This window comes from Erinaceus europaeus, chromosome 1 (genome assembly GCF_950295315.1).
Source record: "Erinaceus europaeus chromosome 1, mEriEur2.1, whole genome shotgun sequence".
NCBI classification, from domain to species: domain Eukaryota; kingdom Metazoa; phylum Chordata; class Mammalia; order Eulipotyphla; family Erinaceidae; genus Erinaceus; species Erinaceus europaeus.
This window is the reverse complement of record NC_080162.1, coordinates 383,058-401,844: the sequence shown is the minus strand read 5'-3', so window position 1 is coordinate 401,844 and position 18,787 is coordinate 383,058. Positions and strand designations below refer to the sequence as shown.

General features: G+C 55.7%; 2 protein-coding genes across 7 annotated transcripts in view; one reads left to right on the top strand and one right to left on the bottom strand.

Moving 5' to 3' along the window:
• Positions 1 to 12,370, bottom strand: part of KIF20B (kinesin family member 20B) — an 81,934-nt gene extending 69,564 nt beyond the window's left edge. For 5 of the 6 annotated variants that reach the window (XM_060174120.1, XM_060174628.1, XM_060176210.1 and 2 more), the window contains exons 1-6: positions 12,249 to 12,370; positions 7,322 to 7,469; positions 4,050 to 4,136; positions 3,837 to 3,953; positions 1,661 to 1,799; positions 186 to 370 (exon numbers count right to left, since the gene is read on the bottom strand). In XM_060174120.1, the coding sequence (XP_060030103.1) occupies positions 186 to 370; positions 1,661 to 1,799; positions 3,837 to 3,953; positions 4,050 to 4,136; positions 7,322 to 7,468 (675 nt within the window). In that variant the 5' untranslated portion in view covers position 7,469; positions 12,249 to 12,370. Of the gene's footprint in view, positions 1 to 185; positions 371 to 1,660; positions 1,800 to 3,836; positions 3,954 to 4,049; positions 4,137 to 7,321; positions 7,470 to 12,248 lie in introns of those variants that run through there. The other variant, XM_060176789.1, reaches the window with a different exon arrangement.
• A 53-nt stretch (positions 12,371 to 12,423) lies between these two features.
• On the top strand, positions 12,424 to 14,221 carry LOC132542423 (uncharacterized). The gene is made up of 2 exons (XM_060205032.1): positions 12,424 to 12,536; positions 12,847 to 14,221. Exons 1-2 carry the CDS (start codon positions 12,424 to 12,426, stop codon positions 14,219 to 14,221), a joined length of 1,488 nt encoding a protein of 495 aa, XP_060061015.1.
• Positions 14,222 to 18,787: the final 4,566 nt, after the last annotated feature.

Sequence of the window (18,787 nt, the reverse complement as noted above, 5' to 3'; positions counted from 1 at the left end):
GGGGAAGACAGAGGCAGAGAGACATCTGCAGACCCGCTTCACTTCTTGTGAAGCCTCCCCCATGCAAGTGGGAAGTTGGGGCTCGAACCCCGATCTTTGTGCAGTGACTCGTGCACTCAGCCAGGTGTGCCGCTGCCCAGCCCCCATGAAAGGTGATGATGGTACAAACTCAAGTGTCTCCACACCTCTTTGACCTGCCGGAGCAGTGCAGCTTTGTTTGCAACTTCTTCTTTTTCTTGTGCTGGTGATAACCGCAGATACTCTCTGGACCTGTGTGGCTTAAGGTTCATCTTTGTGTACAACTTTTGCTGAAGATTATCAAACAGTACATTCAAAGTTCGAGGCAGTATGCCAACATTCTCTTCCGTACCTGTGAAAACAATTGTTTCATACTCAAGCATTATCAAATTTTCCTGGATGACCTAGATGTCTTTTTTTTTTTTGTAAAGTCAGAGCACTGTTCAGCTCTGGCTTGTGGTGGCACCAGGGATTGAACCTGGGGCTTCGGAGTCTCAGTATCAGTCTTCTCCATAACCACCATGTTGCTCCCACTCTACAATCCCTCCCTTTTCCTTCCTTCCTTCCTTCCTTCCTTCCTTCCTTCCTCCCTCCCTCCCTCCCTATTGGACAGACACAGCCATAAATTGAGAAGGGAGGGGGTGATAGAGGGGGAGAGAGACAGAGAGACACCTGCAGCCCTGCTTCACCACTCATGAAGCTTTCCCCCTGCAGGTGGGGACTGGGGACTAGAACCTGGGTCCTTGTGTGTGGGGAGCCACATGTGCCCTCAAGGTTGCTATTGGCATGGCCACAGTCTCTGTTCACAGCTGGCCTTGCTCAAAAGATAAGTTTCTGTCTCCCAACTCCACTTCCCCATGAATCACCCAGGACCTTCCAGATCATGGCTGATCACCATGACAACACGCCACTTCAATCAACAGTCCCCGACTGCTAACTCCCCCCTTGCCCCGGCCTTAGAAACAGCGCCTGCCTTTGGTGCTAATAAACAGACTTGATCAGAACCCTGTCTTGTCTCATCTCTCTTGCGTCTCTTGTCCTCACGCCCTCTCCTAGGTTTACCCACGTGGAAGGTCCCGCGGGACGGGACACTTGTGCACTGTGACACGTGACCTGGCCCCCACGATTTCTTTACACCACCACCAGGCAAAAGAAAACAGTGCAGACGCAGACGAGAAAAGTCACAGAGCCGCCCATCCCCACCACTTTGGTCTTCATTCTGTAACCGCCATTCTTCACCTGTCACGCCTGGAATCTTACGCTCACCACACGCCGGCGCATGTTATCACAATGGAAGCGACTGCGCCCTGCACAAGCAAAGGACTCTGGTGGGGATATGAGGTCCTGGTGCCTGACGGTGGAGCAGGCAGGACTTAGATGGGGGGTTGAGTGTTTTGCAGAAAACAGAAATTTGACACATGTATCCACAACTGTATTTACTGTTGACTAAACCATTAATCTTCCCCCGAAGAGTAAAAGAAATGCAAAGTGTTTTCCAAGGTGACCCACCAGGTCATGTTAATGTTCCATCTAGGACTCAAGTCTTCAGCACGCACCCAACACGCTGCCACTGGTGACGGGACGGCACGGGGGGGGGGGGGGGGGGGGGCGCCTGTGCTTTCTGAGCACAGACAAAGCTCACCTTGAAACGTGTATGTTTTCCCAGAGTTTGTGAGCCCGTAGGTGAACAGCAGCCGGCTCTGGCCTCGCAGAAGATCCTGCACCGGCTGGAGGACGCAGCCCTGGAAGAACTCCTGCTGGGTCGTTTCTGGACCGAAAACCTAAGGAGCATTTTTAAGACAGATCTGCTTGTAAGGACACATTTAACCAGGTGTGATAGTCACAGTCAACTCTACCCTATCGTTTTAGAAATTAAAAAGACTTGGGGGCAGGGATCGCTCGTAAGGTAGAACCGAATTTGCCAGGTGTGTGGACCTAGCTCAAGGACCTGGCCACCGCGTGGGCATCACGCTCTGCCCTCTCCTTCTGACTCTCCCGGCCGGCACCCGGGGACGAGTCTTCTGTAAGTGGTGGGCTACACAGGTGCAAAGCCCACGTGGCAAGACCAAGAATTAATAGTAGTGGGAGCGACTTTCTAAAGGGGTGGCATGCTTCCAGCTCCCACAAGTACACCTGATAGCTCTACCTCTTTTAAAAATATATTGTAGATTTTACTTATTTATAGAGGCAGGGAAACTGAGGAGGGGGAGAGACACAGAGACCCCTACTCCACCACTTGTGAAGCTTCCCTCCTGCAGGCAGGGGCCAGGGGCTTGAACCCAGGTCCTTGTGACTATAATGTGTAGCTCTTAAAACCAAAATCTGAGCCAGCCAACTTGAGTTTTAAAGTAATCATGAAAAGAACTTGTTTTTTTGTTTAATATTTTTCTTCTACATTAATGATACAAAAAGACCAGAGCCCGCTTCACAGGCGGTGAAGCAGGTCTGCAGGTGTCTTTCTCTCCCCCTCTCTGTCTTCCCCTCCTCTCTCCATTTCTCTCTGTCCTATCCAACAACGAACAGCATCAACAATGGTAATAATAACCACAATGAGGCTACAACAACAAGGGCAACAAAAGGGGGAAAAAATGGCCTCCACAGGAGCAGTGGATTCATGGTACAGGCACCGAGCTCAGCAATAACCCTGGAGGCAAAAAAACAAAAACAAAAACAAAACCAGTTCCCTCTGGCTGATGTTAGCGCTGGGGGTTAAACCTTGGACCTCAGAACTCAGGCAGGAGTCTTGCAGAACCATTATGCTGTCTCCCCAGCCCTAAAGGAACATTTCTAGGGTGGGGGTAGGTAACATACTGGTTATAGAACAAGACTCCCATGCCTGAGGCTCCAAAGTCCAAGGTTCAACCCCCTGTACCACCATAAGCCAGGCCTGAGCAATGCTCTGGTGAAAAATAAATAAATAAATAGACCATTCTTGGGGGGGGGGGGGGGCAGGAGATAGCATAATAGTCATGCAAAAAATGTCCACACTAGGGCAGGGGTAGAGAGCATAAGGGCAGGGGTAGATAGCATAATGGTATGCAAACAGCTCCCATGCCTGAGGCTCCAAAGTCCCAGGTTCAATCCCCCGTACCACCATAAGCCAGACCTGAGCAGTGCTCTGGTAAAAAAACAAAACAAATGGGGGAGTCAGGCGGTAGCGCAATAGGTTAAGCCCATGTGGTGTAAAGCACGAGGGCCAGCTTCAGGATCCTGGTTCGAGCCCCCGGCTCCCCACCTGCAGGGGAGTCGCTTCACAGGCGGTGAAGCAGGTCTGCAGGTGTCTGCCTTTCTCTCCCCGTGTCTTCCCCTCCTCTCTCCATTTCTCTTAGTTCTATCTAACAACAACAACATCAATAAGAACAATAACTATAACAACAATGAAAAACAACAAGGGCAACAAAAGGGAGAATAAATAAATACTTTTTAAAAAACCATTTCTTATGGGGGGGGGAGGGGCAGGGAGATACCATAATGGTCATGCAAAAAATGTCCACACGGAGACACCTGCAGCCCTGCTCCACCACTCGTGAAGCTTTCCACCTGCAGGTGGGGCTGAGGGGCGTGAACCTGGGTCCTTCCTTGTTCGCTGTGATGTGAGCACAAACAGGTGCGCTCCCACCCAGCCCCAAACCCAGAAAATTTAAGAGACCACAGATTGACTTGTTCAGTTCTAACTATGCATCTATAAACCCAAGTTTGAGTTCTGCCCTTGAGAAAAAGTATCAGTGCCAAAGAGCTTGGGTGTGAGTGTGAGATGCACGCAGTGGCTCGCACCAATGTGACAGAACTGAGCAGCCCAGACAACCCCACATACTCGCCTTGGAGAAGCTGAATTTCTGTGTCATCTGTGTGGAGCTTCTCTCACTCAGCCGAGCAGGGACGCTCTGAGGCTCCTTCAGCAGAACAGTGTGTGTGTCCACGATCTGCACACAGCCCTGTCGTGCGTGAGCAGCAGAACAGCCACAATCAGCGAACGCAAACAGCGACTTAGTAAAAGCAGAGCAGGAAAGCCGATTTAATTCACCACAAACCTCAGTCTCATGTTCCTTTTCTGACTGTGTGAACGGCCTTATTCGAAGACAAACTTGGAGATAATCTTTGGATTCCAAACAGCTTGCCTTAAAAAAAGAACAAAATGGGAGTCGGGCGGTAGCGCAGCGGGTTAAGCGCACGTGGCGCAAAGTGCAAGGACCGGCCTAAGGATCCTGGTTCGAGCCCCCGGCTCCCCACCTGCAGGGGAGTCGCTTCACAGGCGCTTCACAACGACATCATCAACAACAACAACAACAATGAAAAACAAAAAGGGAAAATAAATAAAATTAAAAAAAAAAGAACAAAATGACTTTTTTCCTTCCTCATCACAATCTACTGGGTGCCTATTTGTGACAGGCACTGTTAGGTGCTGCCAAAGACACAAAGATGAACCCTGATACTCACTCAGCAAAGCGACTACTGAGAGTTCACATGGGGCCAGGCGGATGGCACCTGGCTGGCGCTCACGTCACAGTGCACAAAGGCCCGGGTTCAAGCCCCAGCCCCCACCTGCAGGAGGAGCTTCACGAGCGGTGAGGCAGGGCTGCAGGTGTCTCTCTGTCTCTCTCCTCTCTGTCTCTCTCCCTCTCCCTCACTCTTTCTTTCTGCAGTAATAAACATGGCTTTTCAGACTATTTATTCTATTTTATTTATTTATTCTGCCTCCAGGGTTATTGCTGGGGCTCAGTGCCTGCACTATGAATCCACTGCTCTTGGAGGCCATTTTTCCCATTCTGTTGCCCTTGTTGTGCTTGTTGTAGTTGTTGCTCTTGATGTTGTTGGATAGGACAGAGAGAAATGGCGAGAGGAGGGGAAGACAGAGAGAGGGGAGAAAGACAGACACCCGCAGACCTGCTTCACCGCTTGCAAAGCGACCTCCTGCAGGTAGGGAGCCGGTCCTTGTGCTTGGCGCCACGTGCACTTAACCCATGGTGCTACCGCCCAACTCCCAGAAGTTGACTTTCTTTAAAGTGACTGACAGATAAGATTCTGAGATTGTTTAAATCTCTAAACAGCATTTCTGTTTTTACCACCGTAAGGGAAAATGTTTATTTGTACAAATAAAATCGAAATCGATGTCCTTAGCTCTCTATACTGACACACAGGGCCTATGAATCTCCTTCACCATCACATTCTACCTTGTGTGATCAGTACCAGCAGGCAGAGAGAGAGGGGCGGGAAGGGGGAAGGGGAGGGACCGGCGGCAGCCCTCCCAGGTAGGTGCACACTGCAGAGTAAGCAGTCTGGGTTCAAGGCCCTGTCCCGGGTGGAGGGCATGGTGGCGGCCCTCCCAGGTAGGTGCACACTGCAGAGTAAGCAGTCTGGGTTCAAGGCCCTGTCCCGGGTGGAGCTGGGCACACACATTTCAGTGTGCAAGGACCTGAGTTCAAGCCCCTGGTCACCATCTGCAACGGAAGCTTTATAAGCTCTGAACAGTACTGCACGTGTCTCTCCCCCTTTCTTCTCGAGCTCCGTCTCTGTCCAAAGTAAAATACAGTGATCCAAGAGTCGGTGCTATGGATAAGGAGCTGGGCTCTCAAGCATGAGGCCCTGAATTCTATCCTTGGCCATCGAATGTGCCAAGTGATGTTCTAGTTCTCTCTCCTCTCTCATCATTCATGAAAAATAAAAAGTCTGAAAAAGGGCGGAGGAGATAGTAGGTAGTCATGCAAAAAGACCTTCCTGCCTGAAGCTCTGGGGTCCCAGGTTCCATACTGCACACACCAGCACAGCCAGCACTGAGCAGTGCTCTGGCAAAAAGAAGCTATGCGTCCTGTGAGCCCCTCAGAAAACCATGGGGACGCACGTATCTGGAGACCAGCTAGGGCGCCACCTGGGCTCTCCTGAGTGATGCTGCGGTGTCAACTTGCACCTGTACAGGTGGAGGAACAGCCCGAGTGATGACAGGAGCGTGACACACACACTCAAGAAGCATCAGAGAACCAGAATAAAAGCAACTTCCACGGCCAGGTAAATAACATTTACCACAGATACTCACTGGGCTGCAGTCTAGGTTAGAAAGTGCAATCAGGTGGTCCGGGAGGTTGCGCAGTGGCTAAGGCACTAGACTCTCAAGCATGAGGTCCTGGGTTCAATCCCCGGCAGCACATGTACCAGAGTGATGTCTGGTTCTTTCTCTCCTCCTATCTTTCTCATGAATAAATAAACAAATTCTTTTAAAAAAAAAAAGTGCAATCAAGTAGTCAAAATCTGTGGGACGGACTCTCTCGTCAAAACTGAGGGGCTCTAGAATTAAGTGAAGGTAAGAAATACACATGGGGTGTAATATGTCTTGTTTTGTACATAGTTGACTTAAGTTCAGGCGCAGACTTTAGGCCACTCCCTTCTCTCCCATGATACAACTTTAAGCTGTGAAGTTAACACTCAGAAAAATAAGCCTTCAGTAGTAGAAATAATACAGTCACAGTCCATCAAGGCCGCCACGTGGAGGGCGTGCTGGAATGTCACACTTTCAAGGTCATCGAGCAGAACCTGACGTGATGCGCGTGCGCGCACACGCACACACACACACACACACGTGTGTACACACACACACGCCAACTGCAGTCGTCAACAATCTCAGTGTGACATCCTACCTCTTCAGGAGAGAGTGCAGAGAGCTCTGTGAAGCCGGGCTTTTCAGTGGTCGTATTTAAGAGCCAAGCACTGGAGCCGGGCGGCAGCGCAGCAGGTTAAGCACAGGCGGCGCAAAGCGCAAGGACCGGCGTAAGGATCCCGGTTCGAGCCCCCGGCTCCCCACCTGCAGGGGAGTCGCTTCACAGGTAGTGAAGCAGGTCTGCAGGTGTCTGTCTTTCTCTCCCCCTCTGCCTTCCCCTCCTCTCTCCGTTTCTCTGTCCTAGCCAACAACAAAGATAACAACAACAATAAAAACAACAAGGGCAACAAAAGGGGAAAAATAGCCTCCAGGAGCAGTGGATTCGTAGTGCAGGTACTGAGCCCCAGAGATAACCCTGGAGGCAAAATAAAAAAACCAAGTACTACCCCCCAAACTAGGAGAAACAAGTAGGAAGGTGCCCGCGCTGAATCTGACCCACAGCTTAGGAAGGTGAGCATTCCCAGAGGTGGGCACTGGAGCGTGAGCGAGAGTCAAGGCCGAGTGTCAGATCAGGGGCAGACGCCAAGAGGGGCCGTCACACGCCTGAGGCACAGTGAGAACGCCACTGGCTCCAGGCCTGCCGTGACCAGGACACTGCGGGCCAGGCCGCCTGCCCACCCCCACACCAGGCACAAGTGCCTTTCCCGCACTCACCTCGGTGTTCGAAGCAACTAAGGAGAACTCGTGAGAGAGGTCAAGCTTGATGCCGTCCAAGTTTACTTCCGAAGGCCTTGCCAGTGGGTCGGCACTAAAGACGTAAGATGGTCTGGGGGCCCCGTCTTGACCGAGGTCAGATTCCATTCTGAAAGAGTCAACGGCTTCTTTAAGTGGCCCGCATGTAGTCGGCGTCTAGCTCACTGCTCCCCCACGCACATAAAGGCTTCCTAACGCTGCATCCCACAAGAGCCTACGATGAGGGCTTACGCGACGCGATTTTCAGAGGGGAATATCTGAGCGCTTCATTTATATGACAATCCACGCAGAAGACAAGAGATTAGGTCATTCTCACAAATTCTGAATCAAAATAATAATGACGCAGTCCACTAGTACTATCCATACGACCTAGAGACTCATCCCAAGGTTTCAGGAGTCAAGATAACCCAGAGTGCAGAAAACACTGCATCTCGGGGCTTGGGCAGTGGCGCACCAGTTAAGCGCACCAAGTACTAAGGGCAAGGACCTGGGCTCGAGCCATGCTCCCCACCTGCCGGCTTCACAAGTGGCAAAGCAGCTCTGCAGGTATCTTTCTCCCCATCTCCCCTGCCCTCTCAATTTCTTTTTATTTTTTATTTATTTTTAATTTTAATATTTATTTATTTTCCCTTTCATTGCCCTTGTTGTTTAACATTGTTTTGTTTATTGATCTCGTTGTTGGACAGGACAGAGAGCAATGGAGAGAGGAGGGGAAGGCAGAGGGGGAGAGAAAGACAGACACCTGCAGACCTGCTTCACCGCCTGTGAAGTGACTCCCCTGCAGGTGGGGAGCCGGGGGCTCGAACCGGGATCCTCAAGCCAGTCCTTGTGCTTTGCGCCACCTGCGCTTAACCCGCTGCGTTACCGCCCGACTCCCCCTCAATTTCTGTGTCTTATAAAGTAAATGGAGAAAAAAATGAAACCATTCAGTCTCTGAAATTTGCTCAGAAACCTAATAGGGAACTTGCAAATCATAACCTTGTTATTTTACTTATTGTGTGGTTTTGGAGGAATACTGCAGACTGTTTAAGCAATGTTACCTACAGTTACTTTTTTTTAAAAGTTACTTTCAATTAAATTCTTCTATATCATACAAGTAAAAAGTGAAACCTGATTATCACAAGACTCAGAACAGCACCTAACATTTCACAGACATTAGATTAACGATAAACTACTAAAGCTGAATTAAATATCAATTCACTAAATGGGAAGATAAAACTTTAAAAATATCAGCAATTAAGTATTTCCAGAGATCCTATTAGGAGCACAGCTTCAGCAAGAAGAGGGAGCCAGCTCCCTGGCGGTCTCGGAGACTCCGAGGATGCGGGGGTGAGTGAGGGGCAGAATTCCTCGCTCGGCAGGGTGGGCACTCGGGCTAGGACGAGCCAGGGCGCGGCCGGCAGCTCGGCCTTGGCGGGAAACGCGCTGCCTCCCTTCAGTTCAATGAACCTGGACGCAGTCACCGCCGGCCCAGCAGTTTAAATTCACGCCGAGCAAGACGGGGAGGTGGGTCCCAGCCAGGAGACTGAGACTTGCAGCAGGTAGCGAGCGACAAACAAGCCAGAGCGAAGGGAAAGCGCGAGAGACACGGCGCCAGCAGCCACCCTCCTCGCAGCCTGGGGGTGACACAGACGCTCGCGCGCTTTCTCTCTCTCTCCACAGCCTGGGGGTGGTGCAGAGATGCTCTCTCTCTCTCTCTCAGCCTGGGGGTGATGCAGAGATGCTCTCTCTCTCTCTCTCAGCCTGGGGGTGGTGCGGAGATGCTCTCTCTCTCTCTCTCTCTCAGCCTGGGGGTGGTGCGGAGATGCTCTCTCTCTCCACAGCCTGGGGGTGGTGCGGAGATGCTCTCTCTCTCTCTCTCAGCCTGGGGGTGGTGCGGAGATGCTCTCTCTCTCTCTCAGCCTGGGGGTGGTGCAGAGATGCTCTCTCTCTCTCTCTCTCAGGCTGGGGGTGATGCAGAGATGCTCTCTCTCTCTCTCAGCCTGGGGGTGGTGCGGAGATGCTCTCTCTCTCTCTCAGGCTGGGGGTGATGCAGAGATGCTCTGTCTCTCTCTCAGCCTGGGGGTGGTGCAGAGATGCTCTCTCTCTCTCAGCCTGGGGGTGGTGCGGAGATGCTCTCTCTCTCTCTCTCTCAGCCTGGGGGTGATGCGGAGATGCTCTCTCTCTCTCTCAGGCTGGAGGTGGTGCAGAGATGCTCTCTCTCTCTCTCTCTCTCAGCCTGGGGGTGATGCAGAGATGCTCTGTCTCTCTCTCAGCCTGGGGGTGGTGCAGAGATGCTCTCTCTCTCTCAGCCTGGGGGTGGTGCGGAGATGCTCTCTCTCTCTCTCAGCCTGGGGGTGATGCGGAGATGCTCTCTCTCTCTCTCAGGCTGGAGGTGGTGCAGAGATGCTCTCTCTCTCTCTCTCTCTCAGCCTGGGGGTGATGCAGAGATGCTCTCTCTCTCTCCACAGCCTGGGGGTGGTGCAGAGATGCTCTCTCTCTCTCTCTCTCAGCCTGGGGGTGGTGCGGAGATGCTCTCTCTCTCTCTCAGCCTGGAGGTGGTGCGGAGATGCTCTCTCTCTCTCTCTCTCAGCCTGGGGGTGGTGCGGAGATGCTCTCTCTCTCTCCACAGCCTGGGGGTGATGCAGAGATGCTCTCTCTCTCTCTCTCAGCCTGGAGGTGGTGCGGAGATGCTCTCTCTCTCTCTCTCTCAGCCTGGGGGTGGTGCGGAGATGCTCTCTCTCTCTCCACAGCCTGGGGGTGATGCAGAGATGCTCTCTCTCTCTCTCTCAGCCTGGGGGTGATGCAGAGATGCTCTCTCTCTCTCTCTCAGGCTGGGGGTGATGCAGAGATGCTCTGTCTCTCTCTCTCAGCCTGGGGGTGATGCGGAGATGCTCTCTCTCTCTCTCTCTCTCAGCCTGGGGGTGATGCAGAGATGCTCTCTCTCTCTCTCTCAGCCTGGGGGTGGTGCGGAGATGCTCTCTCTCTCTCTCTCAGCCTGGGGGTGGTGCGGAGATGCTCTCTCTCTCTCTCTCAGCCTGGGGGTGGTGCAGAGATGCTCTCTCTCTCTCTCTCTCAGCCTGGGGGTGGTGCGGAGATGCTCTCTCTCTCTCTCTCTCTCAGCCTGGGGGTGGTGCGGACAGACGGCGAGGAACGTGCACCTGCTGGATCCCGGCAGCGGCGGCCGCAGCGCGACCAGACCAGCCACAGGCGTCCAGAGCAGCGGCGGCTCCGACAAGGCCTGTGTCCGTGAGCCACGCGGCGGGAGGCTGCCGACTCGTCACCGCGTCTGTCCCTCGTCTGTCGGGAAGGCAGGGCCCGGGCACTGAACTCGCGGCGGCACGGGGAGCTGAGGGTGGCGGCCTCTGCCCTCTGCCCAGCTCCTCTCGCCATCTCCGACTGTTTCCACGGGCACAGACAGAGGGACGCTGAGAGGACGGAGGGACAGAGACCCGCAGCCCTGAGGCTTCCCTGCAGGGGGGCTCCAACCCGGGTCCTCGCGTGGGGCGTCCGCACCGGCCCCACTGACAGTGTAGACGGACGGCCCGGAGCTGCCGACAGTGTAGACGGACGGCCCGGAGCTGCCGACAGTGTAGACAGACGGCCCGGAGCTGCCGACAGTGTAGACGGACGGCCCGGAGCTGCCGACAGTGTAGACAGACAGGCCCGGAGCTGCCGACAGTGTAGACAGACAGGCCCGGAGCTGCCGACAGTGTAGACAGACGGCCCGGAGCTGCCGACAGTGTAGACAGACGGCCCGGAGCTGCCGACAGTGTAGACAGACAGGCCCGGAGCTGCCGACAGTGTAGACAGACAGGCCCGGAGCTGCCGACAGTGTAGACAGACGGCCCGGAGCTGCCGACAGTGTAGACAGACGGCCCGGAGCTGCCGACAGTGTAGACAGACGGCCCGGAGCTGCCGACAGTGTAGACAGACGGCCCGGAGCTGCCGACAGTGTAGACAGACGGCCCGGAGCTGCCGACAGTGTAGACAGACAGGCCCGGAGCTGCCGACAGTGTAGACAGACGGCCCGGAGCTGCCGACAGTGTAGACAGACGGCCCGGAGCTGCCGACAGTGTAGACAGACAGGCCCGGAGCTGCCGACAGTGTAGACAGACAGGCCCGGAGCTGCCGACAGTGTAGACAGACGGCCCGGAGCTGCCGACAGTGTAGACAGACGGCCCGGAGCTGCCGACAGTGTAGACAGACAGGCCCGGAGCTGCCGATAGTGTAGACGGACGGCCCGGAGCTGCCGACAGTGTAGACAGACGGCCCGGAGCTGCCGATAGTGTAGACGGACAGGCCTGGAGCTGCCGACAGTGTAGACAGACGGCCCGGAGCTGCCGACAGTGTAGACAGACGGCCCGGAGCTGCCGACAGTGTAGACAGACGGCCCGGAGCTGCCGACAGTGTAGACAGACAGGCCCGGAGCTGCCGACAGTGTAGACAGACAGGCCCGGAGCTGCCGACAGTGTAGACAGACAGGCCCGGAGCTGCCGACAGTGTAGACAGACGGCCCGGAGCTGCCGACAGTGTAGACAGACAGGCCCGGAGCTGCCGACAGTGTAGACAGACAGGCCCGGAGCTGCCGACAGTGTAGACAGACAGGCCCGGAGCTGCCGACAGTGTAGACAGACGGCCTGGAGCTGCCGACAGTGTAGACAGACGGCCTGGAGCTGCCGATAGTGTGGACAGACAGGCCCGGAGCTGCCGATAGTGTGGACAGACGGCCCGGATATCCCGACAGTGTAGACGGACGGGGCCGGAGCTGCCGACAGTGTAGACGGACAAACCGGGAGCTCCCGCAGTGTAGACGGACAAACCGGGAGCTCCCGCAGTGTAGACGGACGAACCCGGGTAAGCGCGCCCCGCCGCCCCGAGCCGCCCACCTGCGCCCCGAGCCGCCCACCTGCCGCACGCAGCTCCCGCCGGCCTCTGCCCGCAAGCTCCGTCTACTGCGCCCCGGTGCCGCTCACACCCGCCATGTTTCCGCCTTCAAATTCAAACGAGCGGCCGCGTCGCCGCACTGAACGCTGGGAGTGGGCGGGACTTCCGGCTAGGCCCGCTGGCGCCCTGCTCTGCGCATGCGCCGGGCCCGCAGCTGTGCCGCCGGCTGGCTCCCTGCTCTGCGCATGCGCCCGGCCCGCAGCTGTGCCGCCGGCTGGCTCCCTGCTCTGCGCATGCGTCCGACCCGCAGGTGCACTGCCTGCTGGAGGGGCTGCTGTTAGGGCGGCCAGGGGCCAGCGGCAGGGGTGAGGGGAGACGGCTGGGGATGAGGATGAAGGGGGAGGCGGCAGGGGTGAGGGGAGGGACTGGGATAAGGGGAGGGACTGGGGGTGAGGGCGGAGGGGAGGGGGGACCGGGGCTGCGACGGGAGCAGCTCAGGGAGGGGCAGTAGCCCAAGTGCGCTGCGGGCGGCGCGGAGCCCAGCTTGTCCCAGCGGAGCCATTAGGGCGAACAGCCACTTCTGCGCCAGTCACGGGGTCCCGCCCTCTGCGCCCGCCCAGTATCGGGTCCCGCCCTCTGCGCCAGTCACGGGGTCCCGCCCTCTGCGCCCAGTATCGGGGTCCCGGCCTCTGCGCCCAGTATCGGGGTCCCGCCCTCTGCGCCCAGTCACGGGGTCCCGCCCTCTGCGCCAGTATCGGGGTCCCGGCCTCTGCGCCCAGTATCGGGGTCCCGCCCTCTGCGCCCAGTCACGGGGTCCCGGCCTCTGCGCCAGTATCGGGGTCCCGGCCTCTGCGCCCAGTATCGGGGTCCCGCCCTCTGCGCCCAGTATCGGGGTCCCGGCCTCTGCGCCCAGTATCGGGGTCCCGCCCTCTGCGCCCAGTCACGGGGTCCCGCCCTCTGCGCCAGTATCGGGGTCCCGCCCTCTGCGCCCAGTCACGGGGTCCCGCCCTCTGCGCCCAGTATCGAGGTCCCGCCCTCTGCACCCAGTATCGGGGTCCCGCCCTCTGCGCCCAGTATCGGGGTCCCGCCCTCTGCGCCCAGTATCGGGGTCCCGCCCTCTGCGCCAGTATGGGGTCCCGCCCTCTGCGCCAGTCACGGGGTCCCGCCCTCTGCGCCCAGTATCGGGGTCCCGCCCTCTGCGCCCGCCCAGTATCGGGGTCCCGCCCTCTGCGCCCAGTATCGGGGTCCCGCCCTCTGCGCCAGTCACGGGGTCCCGCCCTCTGCGCCAGTATCGGGGTCCCGCCCTCTGCGCCCAGTCACGGGGTCCCGCCCTCTGCGCCCAGTATCGGGGTCCCGCCCTCTGCGCCAGTCACGGGGTCCCGCCCTCTGCGCCCAGTATCGGGGTCCCGCCCTCTGCGCCCGCCCAGTATCGGGGTCCCGCCCTCTGCGCCCAGTATCGGGGTCCCGCCCTCTGCGCCCGCCCAGTATCGGGGTCCCGCCCTCTGCGCCCAGTCACGGGGTCCCGCCCTCTGCGCCCAGTATCGGGGGTCCCGCCCTCTGCGCCAGTATCGGGGTCCCGCCCTCTGCGCCAGTCACGGGGTCCCGCCCTCTGCGCCCAGTATCGGGGTCCCGCCCTCTGCGCCAGTCACGGGGTCCCGCCCTCTGCGCCCAGTATCGGGGGTCCCGCCCTCTGCGCCAGTCACGGGGTCCCGCCCTCTGCGCCCAGTCACGGGGTCCCGCCCTCTGCACCCAGTATCGGGGTCCCGCCCTCTGCGCCAGTATCGGGGTCCCGCCCTCTGCGCCAGTATCGGGGGTCCCGCCCTCTGCGCCCAGTATCGGGGTCCCGCCCTCTGCGCCAGTATCGGGGTCCCGCCCTCTGCGCCCAGTATCGGGGTCCCGCCCTCTGCGCCAGTATCGGGGTCTCTCCTTCTGCGCCCAGTCACGGGGTCCCGCCCTCTGCGCCAGTATCGGGGTCCCGCCCTCTGCGCCCAGTAACGGGGTCCTGCTTGTGCGCCCAATAACCAGGGTCCCGCCCTCTGCGCCCCAAGTAATGGGGTCCCGACCCCCAGAGGGGAGAAATGATGGAAGAAGACCGGCGGGCTCTGCGCCCAACTGCATCAGGACCGGAGAGAGTGGAAAAGGGCTTTGGGAAGTGGTGCCCGGTGTGCGTGTACAGACACAGTGCCAGGAATACTATGCAGCCCGGATCGGAGGCCCGAGAACCTCCTCAGTGGGGCATGGGGACATAGCTCGGGTGGGCGTGCTCGAGTGCGTGTGGGCGGGAAGACTAGGCCTGCTCCCCACCTCCACTGTCCTGCCTGCAAACTCTTTGCCGGGGCGGCTGTGTGCCCCAGGTCAAGTGCAGGGACTCGCGTTCAAGCCCCCGTCCTCGCCTTTCAGGGAGGACGCTTCTCTAGCGGTGAAGCGGGTCTGTGGGCGTCTGTCTCTCCCCCTCTGTCTCGACCACCTCTCAATTTCTCTGTCTTAGCAAATGAAGGGTGTGGGGTGGGGAATGGCCGCCAAGAAGGTGGATTTGCGGTCAGGTGCCGATCCCCAGCAGTAACCCTGGTGGCAATTAGGAGAGAGGTAGCAAGCAGACCCGGTTACCTCGTGGAGGAGGGTCTCGGAAAGATAAAAAAGTAACAAGCAGTTGAGAAGACACAGCTGAGGGGCTGGGTGGTGGCACACATACTGCGAAGTGTGAGGGTCTGGGTTCGAACCCCGGCTCCCCACCTGTCGTATGCTTTACATTGGTTTGTTCTAGCCCTCCCCCGTCAAGAGAATTGGATCAGTCCTGCTAATTTCGCGGGCGCTTGGCCCTGCCCCAAGGAAACCCGCCAGAGTTCCAGAGTGCCAGAGTTTCAGAGGGTTCCTGAGTACGAGAGTTCCTGAGTTCGAGAGTTTTAGGGTTACAGAGTAAGAGAGAGTTCCACAGTGGAAGAGTTTCAGAGGGTTCCCCAGTACCAGAGTTCCAGAGTTCCAGAGTAAGAGAGAGAGTGCTTGTGCTGCCGCAAAGAGACAGCCGAGTTCTGTTTGGTGATTAGTTTGTCTTAGTTTGTGAATCGTTGTTCTTGAATAAAGAAATACAGCTTCCCTGCCCAGCCGTTGTCTCCGCGTCTCTGTTACCCGCTGTGAAGCTAGCCAGCCCGGCCAGAGCCAACGAATTTTAACAACACCCACCTGCAAGGGGAGTTGCTTCACAAGCTGTGAAGCAGGCCTGCAGGTGTCTCTCCCCCTTTCTATCTTCCCCTCCTCTCCTCTGTCCCGTCCAATAAAATGGGAAAAGTGTCCTCCAGGAGCAGTGGATTTATAGTGACGGCACCAAGATCCAAGGATAACCCTGGAGGGAAAAAACACAAACCAGCTGTACTGAGTGATGTGAAAGAAATGGTTTGAAAGGTGCAAGTCTGCGTCACCAGTGAACCCAAGCAAATACTGCTCCAGCTCTCCTGACTAAGTTCTTCAACAACTGTGTCTGTTGTAGTTTTGTGTTAGAAATAAGATAAGCACTCCTTTCCCTCCCCCTCAAACAGACAACCACAACCTCTACTGATGTCCTGACTGCAAGCACCCCTCTCCCACTGTTCTGGAGAGCAACCGAGCTCTGCAACAGAAGGTCAGGTCACACCTTTGTCCCGAAGCCCATTGATGATTTTTGAGTAAAATCCTACCTAGATTGTTCAATCAACACAAGAAAGTGTGAAACACACTAGCTTTTATGTAAGAGCTGAGGGTAGGCGTGTACGTATGTGTGCTGACAAGCATATCAGCACGTGTGTTGCATTGACTTGTTCTTTTTTTAAATATTTATTATTCCCTTTTGTTGCCCTTGTTGTTTTATTGTTGTAGTTATTGTTGTTGTTATTGGTGTCGTCATTGTTGGATAGGACAGAGAGAAATGGAGAGAGGAGGGGAAGACAGAGGGGGAGAGAAAGACAGACACCTGCAGACCTGCTTCACCGCCTGTGAAGCGACTCCCCTGCAGGTGGGGAGCTGGGGGCTCGAACCGGGATCCTGACGCCGGTCCTTGCGCTTTGCGCCACGTGCGCTTAACCTGCTGCGCTACCGCCGACTCCCTTGACTTGTTTCTTTCTTTTTTTTTCCTCCAGGGTTATTGCTGGGCTCAGTGCCTGTACCATGAATCCACCGCTCCTGGAGGCCATCTTTCTCCCCACTTTGTTGCCCTTGTTGTTGTGGCCTCGCTGTGGTCATTATTATTGCCATCATTGATATTGTTCGTTGTTGGATAGGACAGAGAGGAATGGAGAGAGGAGGGGAAGACAGAGAGGGGGAGAGAAAGACAGACACCTGCAGACCTGCTTCACCGCCTGTGAAGTGACTCCCCTGCAGGTGGGGAGCTGGGGGCTTGAACCGGGAACCTTACGCTGGTCCCTGCGCTTTGCGCCACGCATGCGCTTAACCCACTGTGCCACCGCCCGACCCCCTATTGACTTGTTTTTAAAGAGATAAATATAACTATAAACCAGAGAGTCCATTGAAAATGTAAATGGGACCCCAAAATGGTTATGCATATGACTTTTTAAAAAAGTTATTTATCTGTTTATTTTTTCCAGAGCCCTGCTCAGCTCTGGCTTATGGTGGTGCAGGGGACTGAACATGAGACTTCGGAGTCTTAGACATGAGGGTCTGTTTGCATAACCATTATGCTACTTATCCTGCATATGACTTTCAAGCTCTGAGCTCCCAGGTTCAGTCTCCAGCACCACCATAAGCCAGAGCTGAGCAATGTTCTGGTAGAATAAATAGATAAGACAATACAGGTGGGATAGGTAGCATAGTGGTTCTGCAAAGAGATGTTCAGGCATGTGGAATCTGCTCACACACAGATGTGCTGTGCATGTGGAATCTGCTCACACACAGATGTGCTGTGCATGTGGAATCTGCTCACACACAGGTGTGCTGGCATGTGGAATCTGCTCACACACAGATGTGCTGGCATGTGGAATCTGCTCACACACAGGTGTGCTGGCATGTGGAATCTGCTCACACACAGGTGTGCTGGCATGTGGAATCTGCTCACACACAGATGTGCAGTCCATGTGGAATCTGCTCACACACAGGTGTGCTGGCATGTGGAATCTGCTCACACACAGATGTGCAGTCCATGTGGAATCTGTTCACACACAGGTGTGCTGGCATGTGGAATCTGCTCACACACAGATGTGCTGGCATGTGGAATCTGCTCACACACAGATGTGCTGGCATGTGGAATCTGCTCACACACAGGTGTGCTGGCATGTGGAATCTGCTCACAGAAAGATGTGCTATGCATGTGGAATCTGCTCACACATGGATGTGCTGGCATGTGGAATCTGCTCACACACAGATCTGCTGGCATGTGGAATCTGCTCACACAGATGTGCTGGGCACACCACATACTACATGGTTGATCATAGGAGCACACCATACACTACATGCCTGATCACAGGAGGACACCACAGGCTACATGGCTGATCACAGGAGCACACCACATGCTACATGGCTCACCACAGGAGCACACCACATACTACATGGATGATCACAGGAACATACCACACACTACATGGCTGATCACAGGAGCACACCACACACTACATGGCTCACCACAGGAGCACACCACAAAGTACATGGATGATCACAGGAGCATACCACACACTACATAGCTGATCATGGGGTCACACCACACTCTACATGGCTGATTACAGGAGCACACCACACTCCACATGGCTGATCACAGGAGCACACCACATGGCTGATCACAGGAACACACCACACACTACATGGCTGATCACAGGAACACACCACACACTACATGCTGATCACGGGATCACACCACACTCTACATGGCTGATCACAGGAGCACACCCCACACTCCTGTGTTCACAGTTTGTTCCTCTTGTTTGAGATTGTCAGAAGTCAGGGAAATACACAACCCCTGAGTTCTGGGTCTGCAAGGGCAAGCTCACATCAGACAGGCTGGTAGGGGAAGAAGACCATTAGTCAGTTACACGTGGAGAGAAGTCACTTGGCGGCAAACTCTAACGTAAATGAAAGGGACTGGAGTTCCTGTCGTGAAATAAAGGATGAGACAGGAGCCCAGGGGAACCCAGAAAGAGGAGCCCCAAGTCCCTATGCAGAGGGTGGTGGCCTGGTGGAGGGTGACCTAGCCCATCTTAGGAAGTGAGGGAGGCCAACCTTTCCTCAACAAAGTGACACTCACGTTTGATAAAGAAAAAAAAAAAGGTTGAAATGGTACATTTCACACCATGTGATTTACTACAGGTAAAAAAGCAGAGGAGGGCTCACACCCAGGAGATGGCTTCTGAACCAGAACCAGTGCTAGGTTCTGTCTTCTGCAGTGTAGGTTTCTCTGATGAAAGAAAAGTTCTTTCTGGAGGCCACCCTAAATTTGGGTGATGTTCATCCTTCAAGGTTGTGAAAACACTTCTTCCCTTGAGGTCCGTGGGGCCTTACCTGACCTTCGTCTCACATGCCGGCAGGACAGGGGTTAGAAGAATGGTCTGGTCAACCTGGGACATGTTTTGGGACAAGACTCTACAA